At 38.6% G+C, this 16,906-nt stretch overlaps 1 protein-coding gene across 2 annotated transcripts in view; it reads left to right on the top strand.

Moving 5' to 3' along the window:
- The window catches only part of SLC44A1 (solute carrier family 44 member 1), a 67,122-nt gene that overhangs the window by 35,987 nt on the left and 14,229 nt on the right, over positions 1-16,906 (top strand). For both annotated transcript variants that reach the window (XM_074569847.1, XM_074569846.1), the window contains exons 5-9: positions 6,374-6,467; positions 10,777-10,946; positions 12,830-12,919; positions 14,904-15,031; positions 15,929-16,115. In XM_074569847.1, coding sequence (XP_074425948.1) covers positions 6,374-6,467; positions 10,777-10,946; positions 12,830-12,919; positions 14,904-15,031; positions 15,929-16,115 — 669 coding nt within the window. The remainder of the gene's footprint in view (positions 1-6,373; positions 6,468-10,776; positions 10,947-12,829; positions 12,920-14,903; positions 15,032-15,928; positions 16,116-16,906) is intronic.

Genomic DNA, 16,906 nt, shown 5'->3' on the forward strand with positions numbered 1-16,906 from the left:
CAGAAAAGAAATCACTAGGCATAAAAAGGGACACATTTTTTTCCACGCAAGTTACAGTTAATTCATGAAACTTATTGGCATGAGGGTATTTTAGATACCAAAGGGTAAACTGTTAGAATAATAGTGTGTGAATATTTAATAGGTTAGTACTCAAGGATATTCTTGAGCTATAAGTGATGGAGAGCTAAAGATGCAGTAGGGGAAACATCTGCTACTGGACTAGATGGATTTTTAATTTCATTCCAGAATAGCTGATTTTATTTAGCACTGGAAGAAATATGGATAGCAGAATGAGTAAATTAATAATTGTTTTCATCTTTCTGTACTGTTGATAAGAATTGGGGGGATAGAGAAGAGGAAAGTCTGGGCTTTTTAACTCCAACTGAAAATGCATCTATAATGAGTTCTGATTCTAAGATTTTTTTTTTTTTTTTTATTTTTATGTACAGTTAGAGCAGTAACTGCACTTAGCTATCTTAGTAGTTCTCTTTATGAGCTTAAATTCTGGAGACATTTGAAGATCTAAGTAGCAGGTTTGCTACTTGTGTTGGATTTTTCTCAAAACATTCTTTCATGCACTGCAGGATACTTATTTTCACTTGAATCCTATATTTGTTCGTAAAAGCATGTTGTAATTTCTCCTGCCCTCTAATTCTCATTCTGGTAAAGAAGAACAACTCTCTGCAACAACTTGAAGTTTAGATATAGACCACCCTTGCTTTCCTTCCTCTAAAACACTCTCTGTGCTTCTGGAAGGCATCAGTGGGTAGATCTAGAGAATGAAGCTTGCTTTCTTTGCTGAGAACGAATCTGTCACATTAATCTGAAAAGTCCTGACTACAAATTCGTCTGTCCTATGCCATCTTGGTCATCTCAAGGCATGACTATTTTTCTATACTCCACTAGGTCCCAGAAATCAGGTTTAGGTGTTAAGGTGCAGTTCCATCCATGTTTGACCTTCTGCCTCTATTCCTGCACCATTTGCAAAAGGGGTAGCTGCAATGTTTAGGTGTGTCTGTGCTGTCTTCTGGTGCTTCCACATTAAGTGCTACTTCAGACCATATTCAAATCAATGGCCAAGAAGCAGAGTTCTTGGGTTTTTTGTGCATTTCCACCTCTAGTGCTAATCTGTGCACAGATCAATGCTACTTCATTCCTAAATGAAGCATCAAATGTGAACTTGTCTGCTTAGGCAGTATTTTTGTTCTAAAAACCTGTAAGCAACTAGGAAACTTATGCAAGCCTAAACTTTATGTATTCTTAGTGCTTGTGTTCTCAGCAGAATTATTTCTCGTAGCTGTAGGCAGGGTGCAACTACCATTGTCAGGCCTAGCAGAGAAAGAATGAAGAAAGTCTGGTCAGCATCGGTATATTTTCTTTCATGATGGCCTGAGCCTTTTTCCATTTGGCAGGAGTTAGTGAAGAGAGGGTCTTATTACTTCCCGTAGGCAAGCTTTTTCTGAGGTCATGCAACATTATCTTCTCTTACTGGCAGAAGTCAGCAATGGATAGGAACTTCCTACCTTCTGCAAAAGTAGCACTTGGCATCCTACCTCTTCTGTGGCTTTTGGCTGTGGAACTTGCAGCAAAATTCCCTGCAGATACATGAGCCAGTGTCTTAAGCTTCTACTTTTCTATGCCATGTTGCTAGTCCATAATACGGTAAGATAATAGGCAATTATTGGTGCTGTAACAAGTTGTCTTATTGTGTGAAGCTTTGGACTGGCAGTGTTGTTCATATTAACAGCTTAGAGTTGATAGAGTTTGACAGGTAGATTTGAGTCAAGCTCTGGAGTGAGGAAAGTAGAGGAGCATTAAGAATTTCATGCTTGTGAGAGTCTGGGAGCCTTGTCAACTCCACCCCTGTCAATACCTCATAGCTTGTATTGTGTGGGTTGGTCAAGCATAATCATCTGTGAGTCATGTGTTCACAACATTAGCTATGTTTTAATTGGTGACACTTGCTCGTAAAACATGCGGAACCCAAGAGGACTTAGCACTGGGCTGAAAGTACAGAGGCTAATAGTTGTGATTTAAACAGTCTCACTCCTGCTAACATTTTTGCACGTTTCTGTATCTGTGGTCACCTGGAGTTTGATTCCTGTGTTAGAGGCTTGCGTTACTGATAGACTAATAGAGAGTTGCTTGAGAAAGAGCGAGAATGCTTAAAATGGAGTAAGATGTTGAGGTTTTTAACTACAATCTCTGCTTCATCGTGTGATCTTTTAGAAGTCAGTTATGTCACATATGTGCACAATACATGCATAATGTCAGTGAGAGTCAGAACAGGAGACCATACATGGAAGACCATATAAATTACCTTACCAAACATGTGGTTCCTAGTGTCTCAGACTTGCTTTGCAACGTGCATGTGAAAAGGGGAATGTGGAGCTGCTTGAAGCTGTGTCTGACTTCAGCAGAAAATACTTCTAAGGTGACTGTGCTGCTCCTGGTGCGGAACCTATCCCAAGTATTTCTATATAGTTCTGTGTTTTTCTGCTTAAATCCTTGACTCTGAATATGAGTCCGTGTTTTTAGATCTGGAAGTCCTTGTTTTAGTTTCTGCTGACACTGTTCAGAGACGGATAGGCACTGCTGAGCAGCTCTGAATGGGATCCAGAGCCCCTGGTGTACTTTCCATCACTATCATTTAGGCAGTATTAATGTCAGCGGTTTCTTCTGTGGGCGGGTACTCTTAGGATATAGCTTCAGAAGCTGAGATAACTTTAGAGGTTGTACCATTTCTCAAGCTGTAAACTTTTATGTAGATAGTGATGCTGATGTAGCTAGAGGTTTTGCGTGTTTGTTTACGGCACAGCAAATACAGGAAGGAAAGCTGTACTGGAGCTCTGGTCGCTAAAACTAGTTTTATCTGACTACCTCAGCTTAGTATGGAACTTCCCTTTTACTGTGGGAAGTTCCATACTGTGTCCTCTGAGCACACAAGACCTTTAATAATTTGTCTTCTCAGTTGGGAAGAATCTTTGAAATAACTGTTTAGTTCCCCCATCTTTCCTGGCTTTCTACAGCACCTTTGCATAATTTGCGCTAATTGTCGTTGTTCCTAAGAATGCCAGAGGTAATGGCTGTTCAGCTCCTTACTAATTTCAGACTAGCCAAAACAGAAAGAAGGCTTTTTAAAGGAAGTGGTGGCTTTCGCTTCTATGGCATGGTTAATGTTCATAGGGAAGTTTGTCTTTTACGATACTTTGCTCCAGTCACGGCCCCAAAATATTCTAATGGTTGGAGCAACTCTATTCATGGAAAAGAAACCATGGAACAGGAGCTGTGTTGTGTCTCCAGAATATCACTTTGTAGGTGAAAGCACCAAATACAGCTCTGTGGGACCAGTAAACTCTGTGTGCTTTCCAGTAGCCTGGCAACTGTTGGTGTGCATAGTTTAGTAGCATTTTTCTTTAAGGTTACAACATGTTGGGATCTCAAATCCAGTCCCTGTAGGACAGTTTGATGTTGTTTGCCTAATGATTTCTCCAGAAGAAATACGTGCACTGCTGTAGGAAGAAAAGGATGTATTGCTTTAATGATTTTTTAGTTTGTTCTCTGAATTTTACCCATAATGTTTTGGAAACATTTGCGAGTGATAATAATTTAGCAGTAATAGTAGTGTCTTTGGTAAACTAATTATCTCAGCAAAGTAGATGATTCTCATTCTTCTTTAAGCTTTTGCAGGCCTTGCAAACTCAAACAGCAACAATATGACTGGATGTGCTAAGACAGTCTCTACTAACCCAGAATAACTAGTATGGGGTTGAAGGTTTGTCAAAGCAGTCCATTCCTCCCACTTTCACACAAAATTCAAACTTTTATTTGTTGATGCACAGAGACTCTTGTTAAGAAATCAGTTTGTTTGAGGTAGAACACTCCTCAAACAATGTGGTACTAGAGAAGTCAGAAAGTTTTCAAAATACAAAGAAATAAATATTTATGGGAATAGTAAAAATTTATTCTGCCTAATTATACAGGAAAAAAGAACAAATAAATCTCATGGGCGTTATTTCAGCTATTGGACTAGTAGTTTGTTTAGGTCCCTTGTCTGACAAGCTCCACGAAAATATTTTTCTGCTTGGCTGTGAGTCTAAAGAAGCATGCTACGTGAGGTGGACAGCTGAAGGGAGGAGATCCAAAGAGTGGTTCATAGGCAAGAGGTGATAGTAGCAGCCAGAGTTGTCCACTGCTCCATTGGATGACAGGAGGAAACATGCCTTTGTCAAGGTGCCTCCAGTTTGCTTTACAGCCAGGGGTTTATTGGGTTACCCTGATCTACAAGTCCTACTTGAATGGCTTGTGACCTGTGTTGCAGATCAGGACCTGGCATTCGATTTTGCTTGGCTTACATTTGTGGTACAAACAGAAGGTCTTCACATGCATGTTTGTCCAAAGAACCTAGATCCTCCTTCCCTGACCATAACAAATCCTGCCCTTTTTCACTTCTGCATGAACTGCTACAAGTCACGAGGGGGCAGGCATGGGCATCCACAGATCAGCTGTGTGCCTCAGAATTTTTTAGGTATGGAGGCCTCTGCATAAGATACTTAAACTGTTCAACACTTGTTAGTGTTGAATGGCAAAATTACCAAGCTGGCACCAAACATTCTGTATCATGAATCTGTATACAGTTGTTCTTACACAGCCCCCTCACTTCTTTCTATAAGACTTCTTTTTCTAGACATCTTTATAACTTAGCTTTTGGCCTGTATTCAAAATAAAATAAATGTAAATGCAATCTTCTTTTTCCTTCTGTTTTTAAGATAAACGTGTGACTCTCTCTACTGCTGCCCCTCCATCAAATTCTGGAATTGTTTATAAACACACTTGATCGCAAAGTTTTCACATCTACAAGAATAGATTAAAAAAATTTGCAGCAGTATAGAGCCTTTTTGTCCAAAAAGAATAATGATTCTTTTTAGATATTACATTTACAACTGTGATGTAAGGTAGGTAGTTTTGTTTGTTGTCTGTTTATCTGATGCCACGTTTACCACATCAGCAAGCAGAGGCATAGGGATTCATATAAACATTATAATTGCAAATGGAGTTCAGATATTTTACCAGATACCTTCTCTTTGCAGGAAATCTAACTGTCTTCAATGGTGTATTTAGTATTTTTGACCTGCCCCAAGAAAACTAATTTGTAAAGTGGTATTTAAGTAGTGTTCCAGAGACTGCATGGGATAGCCGGCTCAGCTGCTCTCTGTCTTCTCTTCCAGTCTGTAAATAGAAGATGTACCTTCATAGAGGTAGCAATGTGGCAATGGTAAACAAGATGTCTGCCAGTAATATTCTACAATTTCTACAAATAATACTTCTGTTTGGTGTCATGCAGAGCAAGATAAGGCTGTCTGTCAGAAGTCTTGGTTTAATTCGGGTAAAAGTGTGTATGTATTGTCCAGATCCAGTTTGTAGAACTCTCCGCTACAAAGTATTTCTGAAGAGGAGACTTTCATAATGGAAAGAACTGAATATTTTAGGGATGATCAGTATGTCCTTAGTTTATTATGTAGAAAAAAACAACACTAAAGGCTAGGTATCCAGAGCCCTTGCACAGGGGAGTAAGCAATCTGTTAGCAAACAAACTTGGGAAGGAACTCATCTTTGGGTAGGCAGCTTATACGGTTGGAGGCTTCCTTACCTCTTCTTCCAGTTTCTGAGAGACCACTGCTCCAATCTGATTTGGCAGTTGCTATATTCCTAGAAGCATTGGCTCAGATATTCAGTATCTTGATTGTAGACAAATGGGAAGAGATCTGTCTGGGTAATGTACTTCCATTAGGCAAGTGTCAGGTACTAAGGAAAGCTTAAATTATATTTGAATTTGGTTGTAGGCAACTTGATCTTTATTGTGCTGTACCAATTTGTTTATAGAGAGAGTTCAGCTTTGTTAAAAGCTTTGGACATCTAATGTGGTCAGAGCTTGTGTTGTATTTTGAAAACACCAAAACAATCCCTGAAAAACCCGCTTGAATGGTTTCTTTCTATAATGAATGTTGTCTTATGCAATATTCATGCACTAAAAATGATCAAGAAAAAGCATGGTGGAGTAGCAGGGGAGGGTCACTTCAAAGTGCTTTTTGTCCTTGTCTTTTACACTGCATTGTGAATTAGCCTTTTCGAATTAAATACACAAATGTTGGAAGACTCAAAGTTAGATGAAGAGTGTCATTCTGTTACACTGAAGCCTGCGTTGGGCTTGATTCACTGTTCCATTACAGGAGGAACTGTAGCATAACTTTGTAGTAATAACATGAGGAGCTGCAGAATCAGGACCTTTATCAATTTTAGTACCATTTGGAAATAATAGGAATATTTGTTTTTTATTTTTTCCCCATCAGTCTTTTTCTTTTCCTCTCAACAGGATCCAGTCTGTGTAGCTATGAACTACAGCCATCAGAATACACTACAGACCCAAGGGCCACCAAGTTATGTCCTAAATATCCTGTTCCAGAGAGGTAATATTAACATCTTGTTTGATTGGGGGTGGAGGGAGCAGAGATTGTTTTGTTCATGACAGTTCTTCAGAAAATATGCAGCACAAATTTATTCTGTCTTACAGGTGGATGTTTTAGTGTATTATTGCCACTGTTTTTAAAAGACATTTTGAAAGCAACTCTTAAAAGAAAAACGCAAACTATTCACGCATGTGTTACTGACAATACTGAACTGGTATCTTCAAGTTCTCTTGTCTCATGTAACTGATGCTGTGCTGAGTATTACCTGTTTTACTGCCTTTCACCCTATAGCCAGTTGCCTGTCAGCAGTGCTGATCAGAGGCAATTATGGAGCACTTTGGATCTTTGGGAGGAAAATGGATATATTCACACACAGCTCTCTGCGGTGTTCACTTCTTACACCTGACCTCAGGCAGTCAGATTTAGTAAATTGCTTCATTTTTTATTCTTTCGGTCCCCAAACGACCAATATGAGGATGGTCAAGTACAAAAAGGAGGGCTATATTTTATAAACAGATCAATTTGAATTTTATTGTTTAAAATATTTTACTAGACTGCTTTTCGGGAAGTAGGAAAGGAAAGTTTGTAGCTCCAGAAACTCTGCTGGCTGGAACTGTGGAGATCAGCATTACTGTGTGCACACCCTTCTGCCAGTAATTCCACTCAAGAAGAATCATGTTGTGTTTTCTCAAAATTTAGCTTCTCAAACATATTCAGTAGTGGGTTGTAACTGCAGTCTTGCCCTACGCATAGTTTTCTGTTATGGTTTTTTTAAAAGTTACAATTGTGTCAGTTCTGAAAACCTGGATTTTAAGTCTCTCTTGTCAGCATGGTAGCCTATCCAGTGAATAATTTTTTTTTATGTTGTAGTGACAATAAGTAGCAGCTGGAATATTAACTTTTTTTTTTACTTTTCCCCAGAGCAGATTAATATTCCATGCAGCTAACCAGCTGTTATAGCTGTAATACAAAAACAAATGAAAACTTCAGTGCCAGCTTGCATACTGAAAAGGCTTGTCAGTCTTAATTTTTGCCAGAATTATATTGACTTTTCTCACTGTGTGTTCCCATGTCATTCAGTCTGAATGAATATAGCTTAATAAGAAAACAGGAGGATAAGAACAGTGTGTCAGAGCTGTAATGACACTATGTAAATTCCTCACAAAAACTACCTCAAGTTATTTTTGAAAAGCTATTGTGTAGGTGGAGTATTTCCCCTTTTTTATTTGATATGAATAAAATGCTCAATATGATTGAATATTTTCTGAGATTGAAAAGTCTGAACTTAATGTCCTAAAGCAAAAAAGGCCAATATTGTATCTGTAAACCACTATGTTTTTCAGACTTTTATAGTTAAATTATTTGAGTAAATTAGTGTAATTTGGAGGGTAAATGGAATCCTGTGGAGACAAACAAATGAAAACCCAACACGGTGTAGGCTGAGGCATTCAGGGAGAGCTTACCTAACACTTCTGTTTTCAGATTTGATCTGTCAGAGGTATGAACCATCATCTGACTCCCATTAGGTCCATGGGATGGAGACAGCATATGTTGTGAGGACTGTCCCTTGATGTTTTCTGTTTGAGGACTAGGCTTCTTCATGCCCTTAGTTGCGGCTCCACCTCTTAATGGACTCTGATCCTCCAGCTTCAAGGCACTATGTCCAACTTTGACACAGCAGAGCAATCTAGCAATGCAGCCAGCAAAACGTGTGTCTTCCAGAAACTGTGCATAGCACATCTCAGCCTCAGTAGAGCATGACTTTGCTGTGTAGTTTTGAAACAGGGGGCCCTAGAGGAAAACCTATCCAGCTTTTCCCTGCGGCGTTTATCAAACAGTTGTGCTGACCTGTGCCAAGGGGCTGCTCTCTAGACGTTATAAGGAGCAGGAAGCAGTGGCACTCCAACCAGGCTCCCCACACACCGGTTGCTATATATGCCCCGGCGTAGTAGTGAGAGGAAGAAGCTCTCCTCTGAAATCTAGTACTTGAACATGTTCATCAGATGGGTCTCTTCATTTGAATATTGCTTTGAAAACACAACTTCTAACATCGTCTGCTCTTGTTCATGATTAAATATCATGGTATTCTCAGAAACGTGTAATTCCATTTTGGTATGTAACATACCAAGTTATAACCAAAAGGCCATATAAAATAGCACAGGGTACTGAGAATAGATCTATTACTGTATTATTTTTTTTATTAGACAAAATACCTTATCTCACCCACTTATTCAGTCAGAACCACTGAATTAGTGGCATATCTCAACAGGTAGATTCTCAGGAGTCCTATTTACTCAAGAAAGCTTGTAAGAACCACTAACCTTTTTTTTTTTTTTTAATTAATTACCACAAAGTTAGAAATTAATTATTGCACACAGAAATAGCTAACTTAAAATGTGTAGTGAAATTGCCATAGCTTAAGGGACGTTAGATGGGTAATATAAACTCAGGTATGCAAAAAGCATTTTTTCCTCTGTTGGGATGTATTTTGAAAGAGTATTTTAATCCCATTAGCTTCCCTTCTCATAATGGGTATTTTTCATATTTGGATGCAGGAATGACAGTCTTTTGCCTATTCCCAACTCAGATTTTGCATTTTTTATTATTTATATTGACAACTTCAAAATGCTCTAGGCTTCCTGCAAAGTTGTGGCAGTTAACAATTAAGTAAACCTCTCAGATTTCAGTATTTCCCAGTATTACTGCACGTAATGAACCGCAGTATGCTGCATATTCCAAAATAGGCTATGTTGAAAGAGGCTGGGAGATACATGGGCTGGCTTTTAAATAGGGCAGCCATCATTATGGTTTTAGTGTGGTTTTTAATAACTGTGACTAATTCACAATTACTTTGCTATGCATAACTGTTGTCTTCATCACTACCTAAAAGTAGACCATCAATATGAGCATCTCTAAATGCATTTACCTACTCAGCACAGTAAGTTTAAAACCATGTAATTTACAATGGTCAGTGACTTCAAACAAAAACCTAGCATCTATTAATTACCTAGATGTGGCAGGTGATCATAATTTCTCCTGAATTCTGTAGAGAATAATTACACACTAATGGTTTTCAGCATCTCGTCTTTTTTTCACAAAAAAACAATGCATAGAAAGGATATGCCTGAGGCAGCTGGTTTACTCCCTATGTGTTTAAAATGACAGAATTTTGGAAATGCTTGGGCTTAACAAATAGTTATTGAGAACAGAAAATTGCTGGTTTGTAGGTCATTACTGAAATGGGGAAACTGCAAAAGATTATGTGCATTGCTGCTACAGTCCACTGAAATCTTTTTAAGTAAGGAAGATCGGGGAGGGTGAAACAAATTGAAGAGGCTAGAAGAAAAGACTGACTTAATAACAAAGACATTTCTTTCATTGCATCAGTTATAGGAAGGAACATGTAATTCATGGAACGTGTGTCTGAGATGTAATTGGGAAGACCGATCAAAAGATGTAATAGGCCACTTTGAGGTCTGACATAGTTTATGAGCAAGAAAGGCAGGTACTGAATGGGAAACGTTTGGAAAACAAAATTACCCACTTTAAAGTGAAGTTTCTGCTCTCTTGCATCTTCTTCTGATGGACTTGATAACAGGTTCTGCTGAGCATTCGGAAAAGTTTAATGTATGGCATCAGTATTTTGGGGGAGGATGCTTCCAAAACAGTTCGGGAATAATGAAACAATAGAGACATCATTGCATATTTTGCAAAGAATGTAGCGTATAATTTTAAGAAAGTTAATGAAAGTAAACACTGTGATTGCAATCTTCAATATGAGAGCAAGCTTAGTAGGGGGAAGGACTAGGAGCAAATACATTGGTTTTGCGTTGCAGCAGTTTTAAGTGCTGATGTCTTTTAGCGTAACATGTATGCTTGCAAGAAGAGTATTGTCATGCTGGGATGTCATTTGCTGCAAATGTGGGCCAGTATTCCATTCTAACACGAGTGAAAGGCATTGTTTCAGCTGCTGGTTCACCACCTGACACTTGAATAAGAGACGTTTCAGTGGAAATAGGAACGTGTATTTTCTGAGCCTTGCTGTTTAAAGGGAGGGCGGGGGAAGGTAATAATTTCCTATTGGACTGTGCATTCCAGCCTCACAGAGTTACTTGTAAGAACTGCATCACTTCCCATTACGATCATCCTCATTCCAGCAGCACTTGTGCATTCAACACATGGTTTCTGGTTATGATGTTATGAGGGTGGAGTGGTTGCATCTATTCACCTTTCATTTGTGTGTTGATGTGGCATTTATATTAAGTAGGAGTAATTTTTTTTTCTGATTTTTTTTTTCTTGTGTCACCAGTGCACCTATTCCATTCTTCCATCGCTGTGCTCCTGTGAACATTTCCTGCTATGCCAAGTTTGCAGAGGCCCTGATCACCTTTGTCAGTGACAGTAGTGTCTTACACAGGCTGATTAGTGGAGTTATGACCAGCAAAGAGATTATAATGGGACTTTGCTTGTTATCACTAGGTAATTGTTTTTCTCATTACTAGCTATTTCTTAGTACTGCATTAGGAGATTGTTAACACCCTCTAACCACAATATGAGCAAAAAAATGTATGATAGCAATGAGCCCTTAGAAAATGGTTCAGAATGCTTTTTTTAAATGTTATTTGACAGCTGAATAACTTATTCAGAAGCAATATACATACGTATTCCTGTTTTTTTTTCCTCCTCTTCCACAGATTATGAGATACAGAGGATGTGTGGCAGTTGATTAGCCCACATGAGTTTTGGTGTAGTTAACAGAGCGTCCCCATTATCCTCAAATTTATTATAATCTTCACCTTTCCCTTTTCTAATATTCACCTTCTGCTAACCCAACTCCAAATAAACCCTTTCCAAGTAAAAAGGGCTGGGTGAGAAGTGCACAATAGCACACTCCTCTAAAATGTAGGGCGTTTAGTTTGCTTCATTTAACATATTTGTGCAGGGATATGAGAACTTTCAGAGGGAAAGCAAGAGAGTTAGGTGCCCTTTTGTTGTATTGTGTGTTATCCTGTTCTTCCCCTTAGCCTAAAGTTAAAAACTTCAGGCCTTTGAAAAAGTTAGCCTTGTCTGAAGAGCTGGAAATTCCCAGCAGCATAGAGGTGCTGAACTGTTTCCATAGTTGTGAGATTCCTGTGGCCTATAGAGTGACACATTGCACTAGGCTGAAGTGCTTTTTCAGTGAGTTCTTGTGAATTAAGATAGAATGCTACTCACCCACATAAATTACTTTAATAATGAATTTATTTTACTTTTTCCAAGTATAAAATCTGAAATCCTAAAATGGGAAGCTCCAGATACTATGCATGTATATGAGCAGTGTGTAGTTTAGAAAGAAACACTGTGCAGTTATACAAGATAAAGAATTCCTTTGTCTTCAGTCTGCCTTTGTAATTTAAAAAAAAAGAAAAGGAGAATGTTAGATACCATAAAAAAAAAGCACAAAACACGAAGGACCATTGAGTATCTTCTCAGCTATAACTGGAAAGCTGTTTGTTCCTCAGTCTTGACAGCTGCAGTATTTCATTGTAGTGGTAGAAAGACTGTTCTGAATCTGAAAGCTAGTGGCTAATTTGCAGTGCTACTTTTGGGTTAGAGTCAGAAATTAGTAGAGAGTTTTACATAAAGTTAATTAAAAATATTTTTCATACCTCCAAAGTTAAACAGAATTTATTTATTTTTAAACAATGGGTAAGACTGTGTGATTCAGAAAGCCAGGTTCCAGTGGTTTTCCTGTAATTTGCTGTACACAAAGAAGTATATGTAAAAATACGTGCATGCGCTTACACACACTAAATCTTAGTTGGCTGAGATTGTAGAGGGTTTTTTAACACCCAGTTCCTGAATGGCAATGGAACCATATGAACAAAGCTTCATAAAGAACTAATTTTGAATACTGAAAATAAAGTAGAAATTTTTTTTTACTTTTTACTGGCATGACATTTTGGAATACACAGGTGTCACATTATCTGCACTTGTTTGACAAGTGTATTTGAGTGCAAATTCTGCTCTGCTGTTCAGGAGGTGTGCTTTTGTTACCAGACTAGGACTACTATCATGTCTTGCTGTCTGTTTTGTCATTGTCTAAATGCATCTCTGTCTGTATGTATGCATTATGTCTTGTATTTAATGTACCATGTAAATGTATTTATGCTGTCTTTGTTTTAATCAACAGTATCAAAGCAGAAGGTGTAGAGGCGCCTAATTACCTTAACTATCTGTGCAGTGAATTTCTAAGCCTCAGAAAATAAATCTGTCTAAAATTTCTGTTAGAAGGCAGTTAGCTTAAGTGCTGTGGGAAAATTAGAAAGGCTATTTCTACTTGAAATAATTGCTCTACATATTTTATTTGTCTTCTTTTGCAGTGTTGTCCATGATTTTGATGGTTATAATCAGGTACATTTCAAGAGTACTTGTCTGGATTTTAACAATTCTTGTCATTCTGGGATCACTCGGTAAGTCTTGCTTGTCTCCCAGCTTCTGACTGTCCAGTTCTAATATTTGTGCTCCATGGCCTCAGGTCAGCTACATCCTGCACAGATCTTGGACCATGCATTTCCCTTCAGCTTTCCTTTGAGTCTCCTCCAAGACAATTGTCAAAAATGCCACCTTTGCAATTGCAGTCCTCTCACAGCGATTACGTTGCTCCTTAGAGATCTGATGCACTCCCTGGTTGGCTAGCCAGCTTCCTCTCAGCCTGTCTCACTAGACCCCACATAGGCAATATGGGATATTCCTCACAGCACTTGTAGCACAGCCCTAAATGTTTCCTGCTTTCTTAACCTGCTTTCCAAACATGTGAACAAGCATGCAGGAATCAAAGGGCAGCTATTGTTTATGCAGCCTCAGGGGACCCTTAGGGTGTAGATACATCCATACAACCCTGACAGGTTCATTGATGCCTTCAGTCCTCTGAGTAGCTCTGTAGGTTTATCTAAGATCTGTTCTTGAGGAGACGAGGCCAAGGTGCTTTTCTGTCATTTCTAATCAAATCCTTGTATTTCCATATGACTGAAAGTCCTGCATGACCTAGGTCGTGTATGAAATGCAACCAGCCATGCCATCTTGGGAATGGCCAAAGATTGTCTCATGCAAAATTATTTCGCTTGCATAAAGATAGCCTTGCTTTATCACATTAACTTTTATGTTTGTAAAAGTAAAGTTTTCTATTACTGATACTCGGGAGCAAAACCAAAATATATGGGCAGATGACTGTAGGGGAGGAAGAAGAATAGATAATTAAATTAGGAGGTACTGGCAATGCATGAGGTTCTTGCAATGCATGACTGCAAGGGATGGAAAAAAAAATCAGCAGTCCATCTACGTCTTTTCCGGATCACTTGTTTTTTCTGCTTACTGTTCACAAGATCTCTGACCACAGTGAAGGGAATTTGTTTTTTTTTTTTCATTTATATTCCCTTAAGAAACTGAGCAACTATGTTGAGTGGGAGAGTTGAATGACTTACTGCCATCTGTTATAATGCTCTAAAAAAGTCCTATCCATTACATGAACATGTCGTTTGTGAGACATACTGCTTATTCAGAATTCGTTGTTCAGGGTACACCAAAAGAGCATCCTCCATTTTAGACCTGAAAGTACCTTCAGCCAAGACTTGTGACTTGTGCAGATGATTCAGAAATAACAACAGAACAGAGAAGTATACTCAAAGGAGATACTCAAAACCCTCCCTGAGGGGCTGGAGTCTTGTATTTAAATGAAGTTCTACCTTGGAAAGGTAGATAGAGTATGAGAACAAAATTCTGGCCTTAAGGCTAGGGTTTTGTAACAGGCGTTAGAAGAAAGTACTTCAGAGTATATTGGTCTCCTGAGCCTTTCAATGATGTTTTTTCCAGTGCCCAAAAGACATTTTCTGATGCAGGTGTAGCTGTATGTCATTAGCCTGAGGTGCTGTTTTCAGTATCAGGGCTGTTCCTTCTTATGTTGGTTAGTCTTCCCAGAAATTGCAGGCTCCTTCTTTTGTTCCTCTTGTTATTTTGCATCGTAATCCAAAGGTCCCTGTCTGTTCCCCCTCCTAAATTCTTTCTCCCTGACATATTATACACACATATCTATCCATTCTACCATATAACTCTTTATTCTTTTTGTTACTGTATTGCCTGTCTAATGGGAGCTGTGATCTTTGTTGTTAGGGTTCCCCATGAACTAGTCCTCTCATGCACTTCACCCTAAAACACGAAGTCGAAGAGCTGCACAGCTCTTAAGTTGTCATAGTGGGGTGAGACTGTGAAAATCCACTTGAGAAGAGTACGCTTCTCTGTCCTCAGAAATTTCTGTTGGTTTAGCCGTCAGTGCCTTTGAGCCTTCTGTACCAGACTAGACTTAAAAGAAGAAACTCCTTAGTTTCTTTGGTACTAGGTAGTACAGCTGTGTCACATAGGAGCATCTCTCAGCCTTTTTTTTTTCTCTCTAAAACGTAGGTGGTACAGGAGTCCTGTGGTGGCTGTATGCTAAACAACGAATATCTGCCAGTGCTGTTGAGACTCAAATAGCCAAAGACAATCTTCAGGCTCTTCTGATCTATGCTATTTCAGCTACAGTCTTCACGGTATGTTTTGCTAATGATTGTATTATTTTCTTGTTCTGTCTTCCTGGTTGTCTCAATTTTTTTATTCAGGTGAAAGTTCTATATTGCACACATTTTGGAAGAGTTTATTTCTACTGCAAGTTCTGTTGCAGTGTTTTGTTTTTTTTTTTTATTTTTACTTCTACGCGTTGTTCTGTAATACCTATTTTTCAGTCAGAAGAGAGTTCCTGACCCTGTAGCTACTTCCCTGTACTGTAAAACGTCCACAGGGACTTCCATGAATTGGTACAATATTGGACTCCCAATCCAGTTTCACGTACGAGATTTTTCTTAGGTTCCTGTTTCAGAGATACTTCATAATTTCAGTTTATTTGAAGGCCCTTAGACTATTTCTGCTTCCAAAATTGGTTGTTCCCCAAATTTTTCCATCTACAGAAGGATCATTGTGGAAAAAAAAATACTAAAAATTATTACTGAACCAATTTGTCTTCTTCAGGCCTTGCTGTTTGTTTCAGTTACTGACTTTACTACTAAAAATTGACAATGTTTGACTAACTTAAATGCCAAGTTCACGACACCATGCCCAAGTGTAGATGTTAAATTGTATTCTTTGTTAAATCTGGCTGATTTCACTGGTTTGTGAAACATAATTGAGGATAGAATCTGGTCTAATTTCATAAGCCTGAGGCTGGTGATGATTCCAAATACATAATTATGATACTGGAATTCCACAAAAGTATAATTTGTAAAATAATTTCTTACTAGAAGCAGCTAATAGAGGTTTTTTCATTTTGATCTTGTGATCTTCTAAATAGAGCATGTGTTAATTTGCTGTGTTTGAATATCCTAGCTGTGCAAGACGATAGCTTGCTTATTTTTCCATTCTCTAAAATGTCATTTGGAAACTTTTTCCTCTAGGTTATCTTGTTCTTGATAATGTTAATTATGCGCAAACGAGTAGCTCTCACCATTGCCTTGTTCCACGTGGCCGGCAAGGTCTTCATTCACTTGCCGCTGCTAGTCTTCCAGCCATTTTGGACATTCTTTGTGCTTATCCTCTTCTGGACATACTGGATCACAGTCCTGCTTTTCCTTGGTACTACAGGTAAGCAGCTATCAAGCTTATTTTAAATAAATTCCGCTTCATTTTTATATGATTTCAGGCAGCATTGGTTAAAAAGCATGTGGGAACCTCTGCAGCAAAACCCCACGTGCTATGCTTCTGTTGTTGTCTGCTTCAGTGACTTCAAAACACTTGTTTCAAGAAAGTTGTTGTGCATTTGAGTCTGCATTCCCAGTATGTTATTTTGTGCCTTAGGCAGGCCTTTTGATTTGATGCAAGTTGGCATGTTGGAAACTACAAGACTCCATTAGTAAGGCTGCTATAGCAAATTTTCCAATAATTACCTCTAATTTTACATAAACAGGTCAAAACCAGCCAATCTTACAGCTAATCTCACAAACTATTGTACAGCCAGCACTTGCACAGATGCAGACATAGTAATGAAAGGGCCGTTCCACACATCTACCGTCTCCCAAAATGTAAATATACTCGAAGTAGTGTTCAGTTGTTCATAACTTAGGTGTCCAATATTACTTCAGCATTTTCCAGGATTATTAGGGGGATTTTTCTGCTGTTTATACATCAGATTCTGAGAGCAGCCAGCGTGCTCTCGATTTCTGCCTGCTGTGAAGTGCGTAGAAGGAGAGCTTGCTTTGTGTTCAGGGTCTGACAAGCGCTTCTAGAATTAGTTGATCCTATAGGTTCAAATCTTAGTTACCTCAGCAGAGAATCCTAGCAACTGCTTTTTGAAATAGGAGATGTCTGTGTTATTTTGCAGTAAGTTGTAGACAATAGAGACAATCATTCATTATTAAAACCTTAGAATTTTGAAA

Source organism: Larus michahellis, chromosome Z (assembly GCF_964199755.1).
Source record: "Larus michahellis chromosome Z, bLarMic1.1, whole genome shotgun sequence".
In the NCBI taxonomy this organism is placed as follows: Eukaryota; Metazoa; Chordata; class Aves; order Charadriiformes; family Laridae; genus Larus; species Larus michahellis.